The sequence below is a fragment of the Vidua chalybeata genome, chromosome 7, assembly GCF_026979565.1.
Source record: "Vidua chalybeata isolate OUT-0048 chromosome 7, bVidCha1 merged haplotype, whole genome shotgun sequence".
Taxonomy (NCBI): Eukaryota; Metazoa; Chordata; class Aves; order Passeriformes; family Viduidae; genus Vidua; species Vidua chalybeata.
Genome location: NC_071536.1, coordinates 30,232,617 through 30,254,902, shown reverse-complemented (window position 1 = coordinate 30,254,902; position 22,286 = coordinate 30,232,617). Strand labels below are relative to the sequence as shown.

Genomic DNA, 22,286 nt, shown 5'->3' with positions numbered 1-22,286 from the left:
TAAATCTGCTCTCTGCATGCACCTGAATCACATCCATCCCTATAAACATCCACTTGGCAGCACTAGCGCAGTCATTCCCAGCTCATCACCCAGCAAGAGTAGACGGCTCCAGGCTTGTGCAGAGTGGTCAGCTGAACCACCAGAACCATCAGAAATGGGCTGGACATGAGCCCTTACTCCCGTGAGGAGGTGATGCTGTGATGGGAGAGGATGCACAGGCATTTACTGTGCTCAGCTGATTGGTGGTAACCTCTAGAGCCTCCCTAATTCAAGGGGATATCTGAGACCTTCACAAGGAAGCAAATTATCCCAACTCCTACACAGAGTGTAGCAGAATGTTTAAAAATGGAGGATTCCTCTTCCTCCCTCCTGGGGACAAACCAGGTCACAGCTGCACAAGCACATCTGAAAGGAGAACACAGAAGTGGATTCAAAAATCCCCACGTATTTGTGGTTTAAGGCTTTCAGAGATTTGTACGTCAGGTGCAGAACAGAGCGCTTCACTCTGCACTGTCAGGGTGTGCATCTCCAGCTCACCCCTACCTGAAGCTTTGCCACACTTCATTCCATGGCCAAGCAAAGCAGTGAGGACCCAGCAGCCCCAGGGATGGACACAGAGCTGCAGCCCAGGACCGAGCGGTGTGACAGTGACTGCCTTGCACCTCGGAGAGGGCAGGACGTGGTGGTGGCAGCATGGATGAGGAGGGCTCTGCCCAGCTCCTACCGACAGCTCCTGCCTGCGGGCCTGGGTGAGTCGCTTTGCTTTGCAAAAGCAAAATCAAACCCAAGGCAAATGGAGATGTCAGAACACCAAATGCCGGGGGCAGTTTGGCAAGATGAAGGAAATGGTGACGAAGGAGGAATTATGTCCATGGGTGTGAAAAACTCATCAGGGAGGAAGCAGGAGCTGGAGAGACCTTGTCAAGGAGGCTGCAGGTGCCTCTTCTCCATGTCATCCCAATCCCATTTGGGTTTCAGCATCCCCCATGCCACCATCATTCACTTGTCTTTACAAGTCCTCCTGATCCTTTCCCTCCTTGCATTTGAGTCACGCACAATCACTGAGGTGTCACCGTGGTGCACATTACTGTGTGTTTCACTGGGACAAAGTCCTCAGCCTCCCCTCCCAGGAGAGTGGTTGCCAATATAACATTGAACATGGGATCTTCTTGGCTACCTGAGGAGGTTTACTTGTGTTAGAAACAAAATGTCCATCTCATGCCTAACTCCATCACAATGCAGAGATGCTGAATAACCCCAGGTTGAAGATCTTTCAGAATCCTGCCCATGGCTCCCTGGACTCCAATGGAGCACATGAGAGCAGCTCAGTATCTTAGCTGCGGGAATTTTTGAGGAACTGTTCAAATTACCACATCAGAGTTCTCAGCAGTCTATAAAAGCTGAGCAGATAGGAAATGCTTATCAGAAAGCATATCAAATCAGGAGGCAGAGAGGAAGTACCTCCAGTTCTTTATTGTCCAAGGCTTTAGGATAGCCACAAGAAATTTGTCATGAAAATTACAGACAAATACGGGGAAGATGGAAATTCGAGTGATATGAACTCTTTCAGTATTTCAGAAAAGATTGGGTTTGCCTCACCTGCTACCACAACCTTTCAGATAAGTGGTAAGATTTCTTTTTATTCAATGGATTTATATGGATTTTATCTGGTCTAAAACAATACATAAAAATGAAATATTACATATTAAATGCTTTTTGCAGTGACTTTGCTAGTAAATTAACTACCATTTAAAAGTAGAAGTATGTCAAACTACCCTTTTTAGCCAAAAGCTGATGCTGAGCATCAGAAAAAAATTAGTTATTTTCCTGTCTTAGAAAATGTCTAATTTTCTTGAGTAAGACTTTCATGCATAATAAAGATACTAAAATCACCAGACTCAATAAAAAATGTAAGCTTATGAATTTTTAGCTGAATATAAAAGCTTGATTGCTGACTAAGCCATTATACTGTAAAACCAATTAAAATGCTGTACTCTTTTAAAACTAAGACTTTAAACTCCTGATTACATTACTTTGAAAAAAAAAAAGAAAAACCTCAATTGAGGGTAACTTACTGAATGTCTGACGTAGTTACCAATGCTTCTGAAATACTTTTTTTCTCCCTGAAGGCCAAAATTCAACAAAGCCATTTATTTCTTTTACACTTGCTGGTAATGATTGATTTTACATCTTATGACTTGTTTCAATTTGTTCTGCAGTTCAGTTTATTATTGATTTTTCATTTATTTTGATGCAAACATGCATCACTGTTGGAATCACACATATGCAGTGCTCTGGATGGAGAAGGAATTGCTTTGAGCAGCCCTCCGAATGGCAGCCTGGGACAACTAAAAGCAGTGGAAACGGGGAATGTATTGATGCAGAAAGGGGGAAACCACCACACTCACACTGTTATAGGCTGGATTAAGAATTGGTGGAACTGAGCTGGTTAAATCAGCTAAGGAAAAGATGGCCAAGCAGATTGCAGTGCAAAGCCTGGGGCAGAGGAAGGCAGCCTGCCTTGCTGGCAGGATCGAGCGCTCTCACAGAGGGACCTTGCAGCTCCACACCGCTGGAAAGCACTGTGGCCAAGCCTGGAAGGGCTGGAAGCCAGCAGAGCTTGTAGGGGAGAAATGTGGGAGAGTGTCTACCCTTCTTCTCTTGGTTTTTAGAGCCTCGAAGCCAAAAAAAGGCATCCACATGCTGTGCTCGGACAGCCCTCAGCATCTACCTGCTGCTGCTGACGGCCGGCCAGGGGCTGCTGATGTACAAAGGTAACGCTACAACCTCGCCATGGGCTTGGCATCAAAAGAGAGCTCTGCTGGGTGCTCCCGGGGGCACGGGCAAGCAGGAATGAGCACACAGATCTGAAACCTCCGAGGGAGCAGAGAGGCTCCTCCGCACACCGCCAGGCAAAGCAGCGGCCGCAGGGAACAATTCCCCCACCCTGTGTGCGTGCTTTGCATTTGCAAAAGCACTCCCAGCTGCACTCCTGGCTGCAGCAAGGACTGGCACATGAAAACCACCTCCCCGGGTCAAACAGAGGTGGTCTTTATCCCCCGGTGTCCCCCCTGCCAGGTGCTGAGGAACTGCTCTGCCAAACAACCATCTCCCAGCCAGATCGGGCAGTGAATAATCATTGCATGGGTTTTTGTCTCCTCAGTATTTAAGATGCAGAGACAGATACTGAAACTTCAAGAGCAAAATGCCTCCTATACAGAAGAGATTCTGCAGAGCTACTCTGCCAACAATCTGGCCTTGTCAAGAAGCTCTACTTGGAAGGACTTTCTCATGAGACATGAAGAAAACTGGAGGAGAAGCTTAGAAGAGGAAATCACCATAATTAAAAGCAACAATGCAAACCTGATGATGAGGATGAACAACATCACCCTGGTTGCAGGTATGGCTCACCATGCTGGCTCTGCAGTGGGGAGACCTGGTTTCTCTGCATCGCTAGTGGGGCTGAAAACCCAGTTTAGATGATCCCATAACTAGGGCAAGATTTAATCTTCCTGTCAGTTAGTTATATCCCCATGCCCAGGATGGGAGTCAACTCCAGACCAGGAAGCACCTATAGGAAATTGAGCACTGCCCTGTGCAAACCCCCAGATCCCCTTGCAGCTGCACATGCGGCTCTGGGCTCATCTTACCTCCTGTGAATTGTAGATTTGGACTCTAGGTGTCCTCCAAAAGGGTTGTGTCTCCAGCCCACACCTCAATCCCATACTGCTGGGTTCCTCACCAACTGCTGACTACTGAAAAATATCCATTAAATATTTATTTCAGGGCCTCCTGGACGCAAAGGAGATCCTGGTCTACCAGGTATGTTGGTAAATGAGCCACAACTTCTCCTCTTTTCCTCTTCTTCTTTATTTCATCTAAGAGACCTTAAGTGAGGATTTGGGATTTTAGTCTCCAGACCCAGACCCTACCCATTGTGCAGACACCCAACGCCCTGGTCATGAGGAGACCTGCTGTAACAAGCACTGATCCTCCAGGAGCCTTGGCTAGCCCAAGTGCTCCCACAGAGGTCGATGCCCACCCTGTCCCTAGGAAAACATTGGCACAGACTCAGGAATGAGCTGGGTGCAGGTTCTGCCCTCCACAGCCCTGGGTGCCTGGGGGCTTGGGCAGAACCACCCCTGCCAAAGGAGGTAAATATCTCCAGACTGTGAGGATACAGCAGGTCCTGATCTAACACTGGCTCCACTTTGAGCAGAGCTTGGGCCAGGCAACAGTTTCTGTGATCCTGTGATGATGATCTAAGATGCAGCCCTTGTTAGGTCAGGTCTGTAACTCATCCATCCCTACTTCTTGGCTACACTGATGAGATTTTCTGAAGGAAAAAAAAAAATTAAAAGTTGTGTTTTCATATCAGAGCCTTCCTGGCTGCACTTACGATGTTGAAACAGCACCTCCTGCCAAGCAGTGTTATTACACATCAGAGCCCAATCGTTCAGTGCATTTTCATGAAAGATCTCCCCAGTGGTCCCCATGAGCTGGGCTTGGCAGGAAGACAAGCTGGCCCCTGCCCAGCTGAGCACTCAGCTGAGCTCCAAGGACTTTACTCAAGTGGTTGTTCTGGTCCCTGCCAGCTGAAGATTTGCCTCACTGGTGGCTTAAATTGTGTGAGCAAAGGATGATTAAAAAAATTGTCTCTTCTTCTTAGCCATTACTGTGACTAGATGGTGTGTGTCAGCTGATATATGTATTTTACATCCCAGGGTTACAGGGACCACCAGGGACAAAGGGAGACCAAGGTAAGGCTTTTTTGACACCTGAATTACTTCTGTGGATGAACATAAAGTGGCTTTATGGATGATTTTATGAGCAATCTTGTCCTCAGCCAAGGTGTAAGCGAGTAAGAATGTCATTGGAGTTGAAGGAAATAAGCCTATGTAAAGCTAATGTGAGCAAAAGCAAAACTTTGCTGGAAAAAAAAAAAATCTTATTTTAAAAATCAGTGTGCAACAGTCACAATGGGCCAATTTCCCACTGTCACCAGCACCAACTACTCTCAGGGGCACAGTGTGGAGTCTGGCTCATGCTCACAGCTGTTGTGGGTGTCCTGCTGCTGACACTGACTACACAGGCACCCCAGGAAGCATCAGAAAAATGGTGTTGTCCTTGCAGGTGTACATGGACCCCAGGGTGAGAAGGGGAGCAAAGGAGCTCCTGGTCCTGCTGGCCCAAGTGGTGGTCCAGGAGTGAAAGGAGAAAAAGGAGAGATGGGGATTGCAGGTAAGACTTCCCTATCTTAACATTTTTATATGCTCTAACACATATTTCTTTTTAAACTCATTCTACATAAAACACCAGAAGAAGTTTTCATAGGTCAGTATTCATAAAAATCCAAGAAGCCCTGAGCGTGGTTTGCCAGTCAGTGAGGGAGCTGGATAAACAGGACACTTGACATGATCTGAAGGGGTTTAATTTCATGTTATGCTTCAGCAAATCTCCCAAAGGAGGGCTGGAGGAAGGGGCCATACAAAATGTTGATTCTGCACCACGGAAGTCTCTTTACAAAGTGACCTTTGTCTAATGAAAGCCACAGATATTCAATTATCAGCCTATCCTAGATTAAAGCAGTGATGTTTGCAGTAAGATTTCCATGGTATAAAATAATACAATATAATTTATATGCACAAGCACGTGGATGTTAATCCTCATTTTAGTGGAACCTTTTTCTGAGAGATTTATGAGCATCTTACATAAGCCTGGCTTTGTACCCCTGAAGTAGAAGAGTTATGCAATGTGTTTCTCCCATGTAGCATGCATTATGGATAGCTGTTACTCAGTGGTCTCACATGGGCTGAAGGCAGGAGAGGAAAAGAAAGCAGGTGATGTGTGTGGTGCAGAGCAGGGAGGATGGTTGGACAGGTTGATAAGAGCTTCCTCAGATCTTCCATCTGATCCTGAATGCCCCAATGCTCTCATTAGCACAAGATGCTCCAGAAGAGAAGAGGGATTATAGGAGGAGTACCAAAAGGCAAGGACTTTGGGATAACTCTAGAGCAGAAAGATGAAGGAGAAGTCTTCAAATGAGGCACTTTCAAGTAATTCAGATCTTTTGGAGCATGCTGATCACCTGTACAGAGAAGACAAGGTTAAGGGGAGATGACAGAACTCTCTGGAAGAACAGGAGTGGAATGTGCTGCCCTGTATCTCCACTGTGTCTAGCAGAAGGGAAGCGTTCAGACTGCAGTAAGGGATATTTAACTAGAGGAAAAAATTCCAGAAGGAGGGATATTTTGGGGAATAGATTGGAGAGGTGTCATTGCACCACTGGAAACCCTTAACAGCAGGCCAGACAAACATCTGGCTAGAGAGACTGACAGAGCCAGAGGTGAATCAGACAGGCCAGCTCTGTCCTCCTCCAGCTTTATAGTGACAATTTCACTGAATGGTAATTCAGTGACAATTCCAGGTGTGAGAATACAGGTGTGAGGCCAAACCTTGCTACTGGTGTGGCAGAGAGAGGTGCTCCACAGGCTGCAGAGACAACAAATCTGTTTTTTTGAATTTACATGTGTGTGCTGTGCTGTTTGATAGGTCCCCAAGGACAGAAAGGTGACATGGGCAAGAAGGGAGACCCTGGGCTCCAGGGACCCATGGGTCCTCAGGGACAGCCTGGATTCCCAGGAGTGCCAGGTGACAAGGGTAAGTGCAGAGGACACGGTGTGGCAGGGTGCAGGGCCACCCCACTGAGGGGCTGGGCTAAGCCTGGTCTGCACTGATGCCAGGGTGTCGTTACAGGGAGCCCGGGGAAGCCTGGACCTCCTGGGCCGAAAGGAGAGGCAGGTAAGCTGTACAGAAGCTGCACTTTCTTGTAGAGGCATAAGACTGATCTCTTTAATGTGGTGTTTCATGACAAGGAAAGCTGCAGCTGGTCTAGATCCCAGCATGGGTAAGAGAAGATGATGATTAGATGAAGAAACCATGCCAACGTTTCAATGTCATCCAAAATCATCCAGCAGCCTTGGCTGTCTCTTCTGGGCCCCACTCACTGTGCAGGAGACTGAGAGGGGAAGAAGGGCCATGGCCTCCTTCCTGACACCTGTGCACACACAAGGGCCAAAATTGGCTGCTCTCTTGGGAAGAACTTGTGCATTTGAAGGCTGGCAGTCAGCCAGGACCTGGTTCCATGCAGCCTTTCACTCCAGATCATCCCTCACTGCATTGCTAAGATTAGCACTGCCAGGATTGCAATTTGGAGACAGCCAGTGTTTGCTTTGCCGTCATAGGCTCAGCTCATTGTGCAAGGGCCGGTTATTGAGCTGTCTTTTTGGCTCTTTCATGTGTTGTGTGACATTTCATTTGTGTGCTGCTTTCACTCAACCTCAAGGTGCAACTGGACAACTTGGACCTCCTGGAAGTCCTGGCCTTGAAGGCAGACCTGGTCAGAAAGGGGAGAAGGGGGACCAGGGCCCCAAAGGTAGCCCAGGTACAGCCCTGCTCAAACCTAGAACTCGTTGACCTCCTACTCTGGCCTCACTTTGTGTGATGGGTTCACGCTTACTGATTTCTTTTTGATTTTAGGATCACAAGGCATTGCTGGACTCAAAGGTGTACAGGGAGAGCAAGGAATAGCAGGTAAAGGAGAATAAAACAGGTTTTGGGTAAAAAACACACATCATGCAGACACCAGAAAGGGAACTACACTACCAAGAGGAGACCTCTTGAGTCTTCTTGGATCCCCAAAGCACCCCAGGATGCCATGGCACTCCTGGGGCTCTGCCAGGCTGCTGTGGGCTGACTACTCACCAGAGGGTTGTTTCTGTCATTTGTAATATGTGTGAGGGGTAATGGTGCCTGAATTTTTGTATAAATTGAAAATACACAAACAAAGAAGCCGTTTAAGATGAACTTCAGGAGAAGATGTTTCTCCACAGCCTGTATTTTCTTGTTTGGCATGGTGTGCACTGAGTATGATGTGCAATAAGACACCTGATTCAGAAATAGATGCTTATAGTGTAGGCACCAAAACTAGATCAGTTAAAATAAATTGTAAATACTAATTTGCATAAACTTTTATAAATGTATAAACAACAGGCTCATAAATGTTTGTTTGTTTGTTTGTTTGTTTGTTTTTTATGATCTTAGGACCTCCAGGGCAAAAGGGAGCAAAGGGAGACCAGGGCCCAACAGGTAAACTCTTATAGCATGATTTATTCTGATACAAAAATGATGATACAAAGAACTTCAGGTGCCACATTCCACTGTTCTGTATCAATGTGAAATGTTTGTCATGTCCTTTCCCTGGAAAGGGACAAAGGCAATGACTTTTTTCTTTCCACCCAGGCACCCCAGGCCCAGCTGGTCAAAAAGGAACCAAGGGGGATTATGGCACTAAGGGTGTGAAAGGAGAACCAGGACTAAAAGGAGCCAAGGGAGACACTGGATTTTCTGGTAAGGCTCTTTACCACAGGGTCTGTGGAGCTGATGGCACATTTGGGTTTGGGACTGCAGATCAGCCTTCCTAGCATAGGAATGTGCAGGGTGTCAATTGTACACCCTGGGAGGTGTGTTAAAAGACATGCAAGTACACAGAGGCATTAGATTTTCTCAAATCCCTGATTTCACAGAAAGCTGGAACAACCCACATTCCTATTTGCTTTGTTCAGAGACATCAGAGACACCCCGTGCCCGGGATAAATCCCATGTAAACATGGCACTCAGGAACATGCAATAGTGAAGCTATTGGAAACACCTGACAGTGAGGCTGTTTAACTACACCTTGCTAACTGTAGGACACAAAAGCTGTTCAAAAGGGCCCACACTACAGCTACTTTCCATTCTTAAGCCCTCTCCCTTCCAATCACAGAATGTTTCAAAAAAACAAAAGACCTGTATTAAAAAAAAAAAAATTGAAAAAAACACGTTACAACAGCCCATGGGAAGCAAACAGTGCTCCAGATGCTTTTTTCTTTTAATTGTTCACACAGAATAGTACAAGAATACTCAGAAATAAAATAAACTAGATTCTCCATGCATTCCTCCTCTGGAGCTTTGCATCTGGAAGGTGGAAGAAGTGTAACTGGGCTGGCTCCATGCTCTGGGTGCATCTCACCTCCTGGTCCCCAGAAGGAGACAGCAATGCGTGCTTTCTGGAGGTAGCTGTGGGGGAAAGAGCTCACTGGGTTTTTTCAAACACCCCTACCCTCAATTCCAAGATGGTCTACAGAAATGTGGAGGATTGCTGAGAGCACCTTTCTGCTCTCCCTGGAGATCAAATCCCAGGATGTAGGTCTTCCTGCAAGTACTTTGGGAGATACCATGCCTGCTTCTGGAGAGCCCAAAGTCTATCAGAGATGTAATTTTACAGGTAACAGTAAACATCTCCCACAAGTGAATGAATATATTGGATTTTGAAAGTGGCCCTTTTCTTGGGTCACACATTGGGAATATTTTGCTGTATGCTATCCTACTTTTCTTGCCTTGTGTCTTTTATATACCCTTGGTCACTTCAGGGTGTTCATTTTCTACAAAGGGATGAGTCTGGACATCTCTAACTCACACAAGTATTCAGAACTAGATAATAGCCAGATTTTTTCACAAGCAACTGTCACATGTTTGATTTTCTTATTTGAAACAGGTTCCTCAGGACCAAAAGGGAGCAAAGGTGAAAAAGGAGAAGGTACTGGACTTTTACTACTTCTCTCACTTGCCTTCTGGTATCAGAGCTACCTGAAATCAGGACCAAAATACCCCTCTGCTCATGCTGGCTAACCCACAGCACTGCTGACAGAGCCAAGGAGTCTGTGCTCTGAGCTGCAGCCTGCTGTCTCCAGATGCAGGGGGGCTCTTGAATTATTTGGATTTGAGCTACTAGTAACCTCTGGTCCAACCCTGGAGATGGGAACATCCATCTGGTTTGGTGGTCACTGCTTCTGTCTGTCAGTGTCTTTTTCCTTATGCCTGTATGACCCATGGAGTTATTTTCTTCTCTGAATTCTCAGTTGGGCCCGGTAATTATGTACGAATTGTGGGAGGAAGCAGGAGGGGCCGTGTGGAAATCTTCTACAGAGGGTCCTGGGGAACAATCTGTGACGATGGCTGGTCCACCCGAGAGGCCGGTGTCGTCTGCCGAATGCTGGGATTCAGCCAAGCGGTCAGTTTCTTCACAGCCACTCCCGGTGAGTCCACAACAGCTTCACACCTCTGCACGCCTGGCATGGGTGGTTACACACACACAGAAAGCACCACAGCAAGGTCACCTACCCCAGCAGCCAGTGATTTCCTCGTTCCTCTTGGGATGAGGCAGCTGCATGTCAAGTTCTGCTTGAACTGTGCCCAATTGCTTGATTTCCAACAGCCAGCCACTCAACCCAACACATGCCCGCTGCCCACAGGGCTCTCTTTAGAAAAAAAGGCATACTCCTCTTTCTCCCATCCAACAGTTTTTTGTTTGTTTGTTTAATCTTCCAAAGGTACTGGACAAATTTGGCTTGATGATGTAAGTTGCACAGGGAGTGAAATTTCAATTACGGACTGTAGCAAGCGCGCCTGGGGTGAAAATAACTGCAGCCACGGCGAGGATGTTGGGGTGGAGTGTGCTTGATGGGACACCGAGTCTGTCCTGGGAGCTGCTGCTGCCTCTGCTCTCCATGGAGCTCTTCTTCATGATGCAAACCCAATTTCATCAGGCTCTGCTTCTCTGCCTCTTTACCAGGTCATAGAAATATTGACAAAGAAAGTTGAATTTTTCACAAATCAGTAACAGTTGCAAGACCCACAGGTAACCTGAAACATCCCAGCTGTCACAAAACAATTGGAGCTCAGGCTTGTGAGCCAGCTCACAGCTTTTCCAGCTACCTGACATCAGCTCATCTGCAGGAGCTCACACGTGTGTGACCTCTAAGTCCACAGGGGAGGGGATGGTCCATGTTAGCTTAGCACAGTATGAGAATAGGATCAGTATGCAGAAACCTGCACTTACTGCAGCTGAGCTGGATAGTCCATCTTCATCATGCTACAGTTGTGAACCTGAGCTTAAAACCCCCAGAGAAGTGCATACACCCAAGAGAGCAGATGCTCAGAAATCATCAGATGATCTCTCTGGCTTGCAAATATAAATATTGTTCAGAAACTATGCTGGTCACACATTAGGTGCCATACTATCCTGGTTTGGCACAGCACTTTTTTCTGACCTTAGCTAAGTCCCTTGCTTTCTCTGTCAGAGTTTCCTAAGCTGTCTCCAGGAGCAATACCCCTTCCTTATCTGGTGTATAAAGCTAAGCTTTTCATGCCATTAGAAATTAGATGCTCCAGTAAAGCAAAACGATGGCAAATAAAAAATATACCAAAGCATGAATAAGCTATCAATTGATGTTAAATATAAATAAATAAATAAATAGATAAATAAATAAACAAATAAATGCTCGAATAGATAAAGAAATAAAATTATCCACACACACCTGTAGATATTAGGGAGAAAATATCGAACTGGGCTTTCCTGGATCCCATGCGATTGATGCAATTTGCGTTCAATAAATAAAGGTCTCCCTGCAAGGACAAGCGCTGGACACATCCTGACGGGATGCCACGAGCGCGGTGGGACCTGCGGGCACGGCGCCAGCACCATCAGCCCCTCCCGGCACCCTGCCCATCCCCGCCGCGGAGCCGCCCGGCTCCGATGCTCCTTCCCGGCGCTAAGGGGAGCTCAAGGGCCGCCGCCGCTCCGCCGAGCCGTGCGGGAGAGCCGGGCTGCCCCTGCCCCTCGGCCCCGCTGCCTTCTCCCACCGGGAGCCGCGGATCCTGCGCGCCCCTCTGCGCTCCGCTCCCGCCTGCAGCACTGCGTGCAGCTCCGAGAGCCCGGCACAGGAGGATACCGGCCTGCCGCAGCGAGGCCAGAGCGGGCTAAGGAGATGCTCAGAGCGCTGGAGCACCTCTCCGAGGAAGACAGGCTGAGAGAGTCGGGGCTGTTCAGTCTCGAGGACAGAAAGCTCTTAGAGCACCTTCCAAATACCTGCAGGAGAGCTGGAGAGGGATTTTTGTCAAGGGCATGTAGTGACAGGACAAGGGGGTATAGCTTTAAACGAAAAGAGAGTAGGTATAGATTGTATGTCAGGGAAAATTCTTTACTGTGAGGGTGGTGAGGCACTGGCACAAGCTGCCCACAACAGCCGTGGATGCCCCATCCCTGAAAGTGTTCAAGACCATCTTGGACAGGGCTTTGAACAACCTGGTCTAGTAAAAGATGTCCCTGCTCAGGGATTTGAAACTAGATGACCTTTAAGGTCCTTTCCAGCTGAAATCATTCAATGATTCTATGATCCCACGAGTGGGAGGGCAGTGACCACAAAGGCCTGGAGATGCATCCAGAGGGTGCCTGTGAAGTCCCACCTGTGTCATAGGAGAGGACTAAAATGTGTTTTATCCTGTGGAATAGCTGACAGCACACACAGTGAGAAAAAAAACTGAGAGTGGGGTGCTTGGTTTGAGGGATTGAGGCAGGCTGTGGTGGTTTCCATCCTCAGTAACTGCAGCAGGGGTCAACAAGTCATCCAAGAAAGGGATTTTGCAAAATAAGAGTAGATGATTTTAGGTCTTTGTGATGCAGCTTCTTGTGCCTGATGGTTTGTGAGAGACTGTTGGGTAACTGTGACACTGTACAGGTCTTGCTCCCCACTCCTTAATTGCTAGAAACACGGTTTTTAAGGCAAACCCTCAGATTTTGCCAGCATGGGAGGGGTGTCCCTTTGGAGGAGGGACAGCTGCACAGCTCATCCCCAGCCTCACCCCTGTGGGGGCAGGACACAAGTCCCAGCAGTGGCATTTGGAGCCTGAAGCTCAGCACTGGGATCCCTATGCAGCAGGTTTGGAGGACACTCGTGCCCCATATGTTCACTTCTCCAGTCTAAGAGAAGGTCCACTGGGGCAGGAAGAGTGCCACAAGTCACCATGGGATGGTTGGTGAGCAACAAAAAATCCTTCTGCATCTACAGAAAGGGTGGCCCTGAGATTTGTAGGTTGGTTTGTGGGGCCACAGCCCCTCCCTCCCAAATGCCCAGCTCCAGCTGTTCCACCCCAGCTTCAAAGTCTCCCAGGCATCCTGCACTGCCCTGAAAGAGCTGCCTGTGGCAGCTAACAAGGAGTGGTACAGCTTGGCTTATCATTCATGCCAGCACCAATTAAAAAGACTTAGTTAAGCAAAATGCAATTACACTGTCATGGATAAAAGGGATACAATTAATTAAAATGGAACACTTTCCCCTAGGAATTATGTTATTTCCACATGCTCCCATCCCTGTCCCTGGCCGTTCCTTGTGATCTGAAGATGTTTGGGATGAATTTGGGTCTTTTGGGTAGTTTTGTCCCATCTTGCTGGCTCACATCTATTTAATGAGGTAAGTTAGCAAAGACCCTTGAGGACACAAACCTTTTCTGGAGCCCTAAAACAGCATTTCCAATGTATCTGACACTACCTTTCCAAGAAGATGAACATTTCATAGAGGCTATCTGGTGCCAAGCTGAGAGTTTTCTCATTTTGGGGAGAAAACAGAGCCTTCTGTCATCTCTAAAGGAATGGAGAACAGCCAGACAGTGTGGGATATGTGTGTGGCTGGAAGGATTTTCCAAAATTCACAGGGAAGCAACTGAAGTGAGGTTTCCCATCTCAAGCCCCACGGGAAGGGAGAGAAGCTGAAGAGCAAAAGGTTTGCCAGCTAAAAGGCAGTTCTCCAGGTTTCCAAAGCCTGAAGTTTATGCTGAATGCATCATAACACACGTCCTTTGCAAAATTATTGGTGATTCCAACTGCAGAAGTAAAAAAAGCAATTTAATGTGTTCAAGACATCGTATTAAAATATGCAATAAAGGAATTAATTTTCTGCATTACATTCATATGACAGACAGGTAAAAACTTTAATACATATGCAGGCTATATCTAAAGCTCAAACTCATCACATCATATATAGGCCACTAATTGTATTTTCATCCCTCTCTTCTGAAGTCTTCTGATGTTTTTAGACCATATCACTACAAATCTGCCAGCACATTTCCTCATTTTTTTCTGTTAAACATCACAGTGGAGGGCAGCATCTGGCCTCAAAACCCTAAGACTTTTTTTCTGTCTCACTTGGTGTCAGAACTGGTCAGGTTTTTTGCTTGGTTAACTCTTCCCACCAGCACGGTCCAGCAAAGGCCCAACCAAGCACCCAGTGCAGTGCACAAGCCCAAGCTCCAAGTGTTTCTGATCCTGCAAAGGAGCCAGTGTGGCTCTCACAGGCGCTGGCACAACCATGCACTGATGCAGGCAGCTGCTCTGCTTGACACCAAGCTGATTTTAACCCAAAGTGCTTAAACAAACTGTTAATGGTAGCTCCAAGTGATTATCCATTTATTTCAGTATTTGTCTTTTTCAAATGTGACCTAAAATCTATAAGTAATTAGTTATTGTACATGCTACGGTATTGCAAAATGCTTCCCTTCATTTTTTATTCCAGCTCTGAACTATAACTCCAAAATCATTCTAGTCACACCAACCTTCAAAGGTCTAAATGGGGAGAAAGGGGGGGCTAACTCCTTCGTATCTTTGAGATTTACAAGAATATTTGAGGTTTTTCAGGGGATTCAGTGTGAGATGAAAAAAAAAATACTTTTGCAGGCAAACAGTGAAACTTATGCTTCCAGTTCAAAAGGAAAAACACATCCAAACAGAAAAAGATTTAAATGCTAAAATGCTAAATAAACATTGATGTTCAACAGCGGTCTTTGTCTTTTGAGTCCTAGGTTAAAATTTCTTCACAGGGACTATAAACACTCTTCTTTACTCTCCTTTGTTGGAGATAAATGAATTTTAACTGCAGAAGTTCCAGAGTGAAGAAGAATTGCTTCCTAAAACTCCTCCCAAATCACCTAAGCACCCCAGCAGAGGATGGCAGGAGAGAACTTTGGGAGCTGTTAAATAAGGTGGATAGAAAATAGAATACAAATTGCATTTATTCTGGGTCGGCTTGTGATGCTTTGTATAAATGCTAACAAATAAGTGGTGCTGTGAAGGTGCTGGTCCTACACCATCAGAGTATCAGCAGCAAAAGGAAGCACAATTCTGCAATGACCTTGCCTTAGGAAATCCCAGTGGAGCCAAAGGATTCAGAGGGCTTTCAGGCTCAGGCCATAAATCACTCAAGATATGAATTACTGCCTTATTAGAGCAGATTCATAACTGTAATTCTAGATAAATACACAATTAGTCTGATTTCCTCTGATAACATGCCAACAGGAAAAAAAAAAGTCACCTCCTACTAAGCAGAGTAACTATTCAAAGGAGCTGCAGCAAACTTTCACAGATGTTGAGGCCAGCGGGATCACTGTAATAATCTCATCTGATCTTCTGCATGGTGCAGGGCAGAAAACTCCCCCAGGGATTTCTACATAATTTTGAAAATACAGCTTGTTTTCTAGGAAGGTGCCTCACCTTGGTTGAAAGTTTTCTGAAAGCAGAGAAAGCATCATATTCCTTAAAGAATTCTTGCCCTATTAATTAATGTGCCAGCTCTCTCAGTCACTCCACTCCTAACCTGTGCTGGGACACCAGGAGCCAGCTGAGGTCCTTGAGCCACCAAGTGCTGTTGCCTGAAGTCTGCTCAGACAAGGCTTAAGAGATAAAATAAGTTTTCCTTAACACAATTAACTTCACCTAGCAGGGACAAGCCCACAACCGGTTTTGGAAGAGCTGCTTACTGTTCCAAGCAAGCAGCACACCTCTAAAGGGATGCTAATGCCCTTGCCAGAGTTTAGAGAAATGAGGAATGTGCAGCACATGCCAAGATCAAACCAGAGGTGACCTTGATAGTTTTACTTCTGCTCAGCATCTGAAAGGGTATTTCTGGAAGGTTTTTGCCATAAAAGTGTGGCTCACATGAACACTGGGACTCTGCTTTTGCAATCTCTCTGATTTTAAAGGAGATGTTTGACTTTACAGAGTAGCGATAGAAGGAGCTCGTTGGGAGTAGAAGGCTCTCAGCTCTCTCTTCTGAGGCCCTCAAACTCTTTTCTGGGTAGAAATGAGATCAAACTAAACTAAAGTGGCACTGTTTGCATGAGTAACAACTAATCCAAATTACCCAGGGCTGAGAGATGAGGATCCCAGGGCTAAAAGAACAAGGGTGTTTTATTCCACACTTGGGTAAAGACTGTTGACTCAACTTGCAGGGCTATAAAATTTCTCCAGTAACAAGCAGGGACAGACTCCTACAGCAATGCTGCAGGGAAGGGAAATACCCTGTCTCTGAAAATCCAGTTATTTCAACCAGACTGAAAGAGCTGCACAAGACTATAAATGGATCTGGCTGTGGTTAAGGGATAGATGAGAGAAGGAAGAACACCCTTTGCTTCTCCTTTGTTTTTACTTCAAAATAGTAAGATTAAGAATGAGGAAGTCCCCTGCTTCCAGTTTATTTGCTTTAGAAGCCTTTTTGAGTCCCCTGGTGCAAGCTTGATGAAGAGGGCAGAAGAAGCTCTTTTCTGGACACAGTGTTCTGGCACACTCTGACTTTACACATCGTAGACTGGGAAATGTGAAAAAAGTCACTTTTTCAACATTTCCCTTTTGTTGCCCCCGGATGCACAGTGCCACTTCCCATTACTGGCCAGCATGTCAGTTGTGACCCGCTGGAGGTGGGGGGAGACGTTCTGTCACCCCGTGGGACAGGCTCAGCACACTGAGGATGCGAGGGTAAAATGTACAGTCCTCAATAAACATGTGGGGCCCAGCTCAGTGAGGGGTCCTGAGCCATGAGACTTCAGCAAAAGGCCTCCAAGCATCACCCAGCACAGGAGATGAAGCAGAGAGCTGTGACCTGGGTCACATCTGCAGCTGGTATAAATCAACATCACTCTGTTGATAACTGGGGAAATACATGGATTTGTTTTTGCTGATAATTCAGCCCTATTTTGAGATTTTTTTTTCCCAGCTCTCTAAAATACTGCTTTAGCTCCTGGTGAGTCTACTCTTGGGCTTGATGATGGGTTGTGTGTGCTGCCCAGCAGCCTGGGAGGAAGGTGAGAGACCTGGCAGCAAAATGAGTCCTTCCTCAAATGCCTGAGCAGCCAGGAAAAGCATGCCTAAGGCTAGGAATCCTGAAGTTTTCTAGTGCAGAAAACAGTAGGGACTCTTTCCAAAATGGTTATTTAAACAAGGCATTTTAAATCGAGCTGCACTGATTATTAGAAAGCGCAGTAATTTTCAATCACATGCCACAAAGGCATTATAAAACTGCCGACAACAGCATTTCATCAACACCTCTGGTTCCAGCTTTCTCCCACCTTGACACTTCTGCAGTTTAACCCTAATTATTGCTGCTTGCCCTGTTATGATGGATGTAGTCCCAAGCCATCCTTCTTCTCTGTGCCATTAAGCTCTCAAGGATCCTGATTCCTTCGCTTAATGTGAAGTGATGAAATGGCTTCTGGCAACAGAAATGCAAAGTCGGAAAGCTAAAATTTTGTTGAAGTATAAGCACAGAAGTGAGTTGTGTAGAGCTTTCATCCAAATTACTTTAAAGAGACATATTTCATAGAATGATATAATATCCTGAGTTGGGAGAGACCCACAGGGCTCATCAAAGTCCAGCTGCTGGCCCTGCACAGGACCACCCCAAGGATCATACCATGTGCCTGAGAGCATTATCCAAGTGCTTCTTGAGCTCTGGCAGGCTTAGTGCTTCCAGAACCCAAGCACCCTCTGGAAGAAGAGCCTTTTCCTAATATCCAACCTAAGCCCCTCTGACACAGTTTCATGTCATTCCCTCAGGTCCTGTCCCTGGTCACCACAAAGCAGAGATCAGTGTCTGCCCCTCCTCTTTCCCTCACAATGCTCTCTTGTAGACTTTGATGAGACTCCCCTCAGTCTCCTCCTCTCCAGGCTGAGCAGACCAAGTGACCTCAGCTGCTCCTCCTATGGCTTGTCCTCAAGGCCCTTCACCACCTTTGTTGCCCTCCTTCGGATACTCTCTAACAGTTTAATATCTTTCTTATATTGTGGTGCTGATATTTAGAGAGGAGAAACTCTTTCTCCAATGCAGAAGGGCTTGCCCCCCAGCTAACATCAAGTACCACAGGCTACCTAATGAAGTATTTGTGGATCCCTTCCCTATCTAATGAAGTATTTGTGAGTCCCTTCCCTTATCTTTAGAAGATAGTTTTTGTTTTTCCCTTCTATTCAGTTGTACATCTTCTGCTCTTTAGCTCTAACTGTTCCAAGATGTTCATCTGATATGAATTTACAAACCAGATGATAGCCATCATTTTCACATTAAGGAGGAAAACTCATGTACTGTTTCAAAGGCTTTAACTCTTAATCTGTTATCAGACCTGTATGTACTGCTCTGTTGATATTTCTGCCATTTAGTTTTCAAATACTCGACCTTTTTCAAACAAGACCGTGGTAGCTGGCAGTATTTGAAAAAACTGATACTGTTAATCAGCAAAAGTCTTGTTGAATTGAAAGAAACCCAAACTCATTTGTCTTGCATGACAAACAACTAATGCAATGCCAGCCCAGCTGCCACACTGAGGTATGGAGCAGAGAACAGGCCTCTAAGGCCTTTAAGGTTGGTTAAGACAGAAAATATTTTAATCACAGCTGCGAAAGGAAGAGATCACTGTCAGGTTTGGATAGGCTCAGTCAGGTGCTCAGCTGGTGTAAATAAACTCAACTCTGTTTGACCTCTGTGAGGTCTAAACCGTTTATACCCACAGTTATTTTTCCTGAATGAGGTGAACATGTAAAATCCCTTACTGAGTAATTTTCAGCAAGCTTGAGCATTACAATTGTCTCTAAAATCGGGAAGAATGAGCAGTCTGAAAGAGGACCACCCAAGTTATTGCAGTAGCTGTCAAGGGTAAAAAGGCTGCAAATCAAAGAAGACAAAGTTCTTCTCAATTAAAAGCACAGATTAAGTGCATATAGCTGAAAGGAGCTCAGACACTTTTCTTCCTTCGTGTTCTTGATGCAGCAGAAGAGTGTTTTTATCTGGCAGCAGCATTTCAGGCAAACTGGAATAAGTCAAATATGTAAATACTGGTCTGAACCATCCCATCTGCCCTTTGAGGGTTGCTGAGAGAGTTACCTGGCAGGTGATATGATCAGTACCTGGGTGGAAAGTAGAGAAGTTCAAAGATGAGAGGAACATCCAGAGTTCAAAATCGTCAGAGGAAAAGAAAGTCTAAACTCCTCCCATAGGAAAGAACAGAAATGCAGGGAACCTCCAGCAGAACATCAAAATCCTAGATTATTATGAAAACAAAGGGATATTTTCAGGGAGCTAAGGATTAGAAATTAGAGTTTGGGCTTCAGAAGCATTTGTAACCACAATCAAGTCAAATTCGAGGAAAAAAGAAAGTTCATATTGTCACTGAAACAACGGGAAAAACAAAAACTCTCCAACAACATTTTTAGTGTTAGAGAATCAAGGCATTACTTTATTCTGGCCAGGATGCGCAACAGAAAAAAATTCACCCACACATAGCCTGGGTTGTGCAGAGAAAATCATTAAATGACAGATGAATTTTACCAGATTTTTCAGATACTTACAGAGTTAAAACCCACAGAAAGTCATTGGCTCAATGTTCATTGCTCCCAAGTTACACAGTTATTAGTATTTGGTTTCCTATTGGTTGTCAATCTCTTTGCCTTCGATGTTAATTAGGTTCTCATTCTTGGTTCTCTCATCTCTCTTTTCCCAGACCGGGTGTCTCTGACCATGCCAAGGGTGATGTTTGGAGCTGATGGTGGTTGATGGTCGTTATCTGTTGTGTATCTTCTGTGCTACTCCCAGTCTGTTGAGTTGTTAAGCTCATCACACCTTGAGCGATGAAACAGTCCTTTGAAAAGAAACTTAAAATTCCTTTTGCCCCGGGGCAAAGGCAAACAAAGTTATATAAAAAAATTTTAAACTTGGTATCTTTTTCCAACAATATCAATTCTAAAAAATCTTGGCAAAGCAGATATGAGAACTGGAGCAGTAAGAGACTCTTTTTGAGAGCTTAAAAAAAAAACCAAAAACTTGGGATTGAGCCAAATGCAATTTTTTTCTGTTTTCTTACCAAAATTAAAAGCAAAAATATTACCATTTCTAGAGAAAGTGAGTGTTAAAGATTTTACCAAGTTTGCATATCATCAATCCACAGTAATTTAAGGTGGTCCCAACAGTGAGGAAAGCAGCCTTTTCTATCCCAGACAGAAGTTGCCAACAGAAGGAGTTCAGCGTAACCAGTTCTGTGTTTGTGCCACACTAAAACCAATTTAATCCTAATGTCCCTGTACTCACACTGCCAATAAGCACTTCTGAGCATCCCAGCTAATTTCTAGAAACTTTGTCAATGGTGACCATCTGTCATTGGGAAAACACTAGAAGGGGGATTAGTAACAGACTGGCAGGGAATACTGGAAAACTGGCAACGTATTTCACTGAGTACAGATGTGAACACAATGAGGATATTGTTTTGAAATTAAAGGAAGAGCAAGAAATTTTGCAGTGTTCTCCTGAGTTGGTTTTTGGGGACTTTTTTTACCCTCGCCACATCAGTGTAAAAAAAAGGCTGGCAAGTGTAAAGACTAATAATAGGGCATAAATGTAAAATTTTGGGGAGTTTCCCCTGGGGTCTGCTATCCCTCTTACTACTCAATTGCCAGCATTACTGCACGTGAGGTGCATGCTTATGCTGCTGCTGAATGAATGCACAGATGCATCTCTGTTATCCTTAGATGCATAAACTGCATTTTCTAACAACTACATTGCCCAGTGCACAAACACACCTAACGAGCTCCTTCTGCCTTGTTTGTTGGAATACGACACCTTCTGCTGAGACTAAGAGAAAACAGAAAGAGCACAGAAACCTCCTAGAAAAGCTAAATGGGGGGATTTAATTGCCTCAGCAGTTTTGTTTCCAAAATTAGAGAGGAAAATGTTTTACAGATGAGAAGATTTTAAAGTGCGCCAATCACAATAAGAGAGATTTCTGTTTGAAATGCTGATGGTCAAGACATTTCCAATGCCATATTCATCGCAGAAGGGGAAAATATTCAGAGAACTGCCAAAAATGTCATCCAGGAAGGGAACCTCTTCCCAGATCTTGTCTGCACTAATAAGAATTTGCTGGCACTTCTGAAGGCATAGCTTCTGCTGAAAAAAGTCTTTCCCATTCCCTCGGTGAAAGAAGACATGCTTTTTGGCTGGTGTGGGTCCATATACTGCTGCTCCTGCTAGCATCAAAACGTCATTAAAAGTCACAGCCTGAGAGGCATTACTGCAGCAGGAGAAGTCTCTGGAAAGGAGCAGCCTTTGGCTGGAGGCTGTGGCTTGGGAAGGGGTCTGTAACATTGCTGATGCAGACACAGGGGCCAGCGAGTCCCCCAGAGTGGGGCAAAAAGCATGAAGGCAAATCTGCAATTAGTAGAGCAGTTTTGGGCAGTGAACATGATCCACAGGAGTGGAGGCTGGCTGGGATTGCTCCCACATCTCTCCACTCCCCTCTTTCATCACTGCTCTTGGGGATCAGCCTGGAGCTAACCAAAGTGATGGAAATACTTCACCGACTTTGACAGACTTTGGATCCAGCTTTTAATGACATTTTATCTTCTCATACTGTTCCAAAAGGTCCTACACAACAACCATGAGGCTGAGATTTTCAAGTCTACTCCCATCACTTTTAACAGAGACTTTTCTTCCACCTGCTGAGACAACCCTGAGCCACGCACGTTAATAATTAAATAACAGCTGAGCACCAGGGAGGGGAAGTGACAAAGCTGCCAAAATCCTTCCAAGATATTTTGACAATCCACAGCCTGAAAAAATTTTAAATGAGGGTCTGGCCCCTTGTTACTCTCCCACTTTTTCCTGCATATCTTTAAGCATCACACGGATTGCGCTTCATCCATCCCAGAGATGCATATTGATGTCATAACAATATTTCCCACGCTGGACTACACAACACCGAGCTGCAGACACAGTGATTAACAACTGCTTTTGCCCCTGTACCTTTCGGACTCCCATCAAAGTAGGATTTGTCCCAATTAATCAAAGCCAAGTGTTCTTTGCTGCCGCGCTGTCTGCACGGAGAAGATCCCAAGCGTTCATCCCGGATGCTGTGCGCGGCTCTAACCTTTCGCTGGAGTCTGCCGGGAGCTGCTGCTCATTTATATCCAAAGCACAGCAGGTAAAAGGGCAACTAAACATAATTTACCTGGAAGTGAGGTTAAAAGTGGTTTACCAACTTGATGGTGTTTGGCTTGAGAAACAAGACACTAATTAACACCTACCCATTGATTAATATTGACT

General features: G+C 45.4%; 1 protein-coding gene across 1 annotated transcript; it reads left to right on the top strand.

The window, feature by feature from the left end:
• Positions 1-1,449: 1,449 nt before the first annotated feature.
• MARCO (macrophage receptor with collagenous structure) lies at positions 1,450-11,450 on the top strand. Its single transcript, XM_053947810.1, has 15 exons — positions 1,450-1,626; positions 2,673-2,774; positions 3,164-3,400; positions 3,787-3,822; positions 4,725-4,760; positions 5,134-5,241; positions 6,553-6,660; positions 6,757-6,801; positions 7,346-7,444; positions 7,540-7,593; positions 8,104-8,148; positions 8,302-8,409; positions 9,596-9,637; positions 9,960-10,136; positions 10,431-11,450. Exons 1-15 carry the CDS (start codon positions 1,512-1,514, stop codon positions 10,559-10,561), a joined length of 1,443 nt encoding a protein of 480 aa, XP_053803785.1. The 5' UTR covers positions 1,450-1,511; the 3' UTR covers positions 10,562-11,450.
• The last annotated feature ends 10,836 nt before the right edge of the window (positions 11,451-22,286 follow it).

Coding starts and splice junctions, on each gene's coding strand:
- MARCO (XM_053947810.1), top strand. CDS start 1,512: ATGAAAATTACAGACAAATACGGGGAAGATGGAAATTCGAGTGATATG. Junction 3,823..4,724: donor AGGAGATCCTGGTCTACCAG/GTATGTTGGTAA, acceptor TTTACATCCCAG/GGTTACAGGGACCACCAGGG. Junction 7,445..7,539: donor GGGCCCCAAAGGTAGCCCAG/GTACAGCCCTGC, acceptor TTTTGATTTTAG/GATCACAAGGCATTGCTGGA.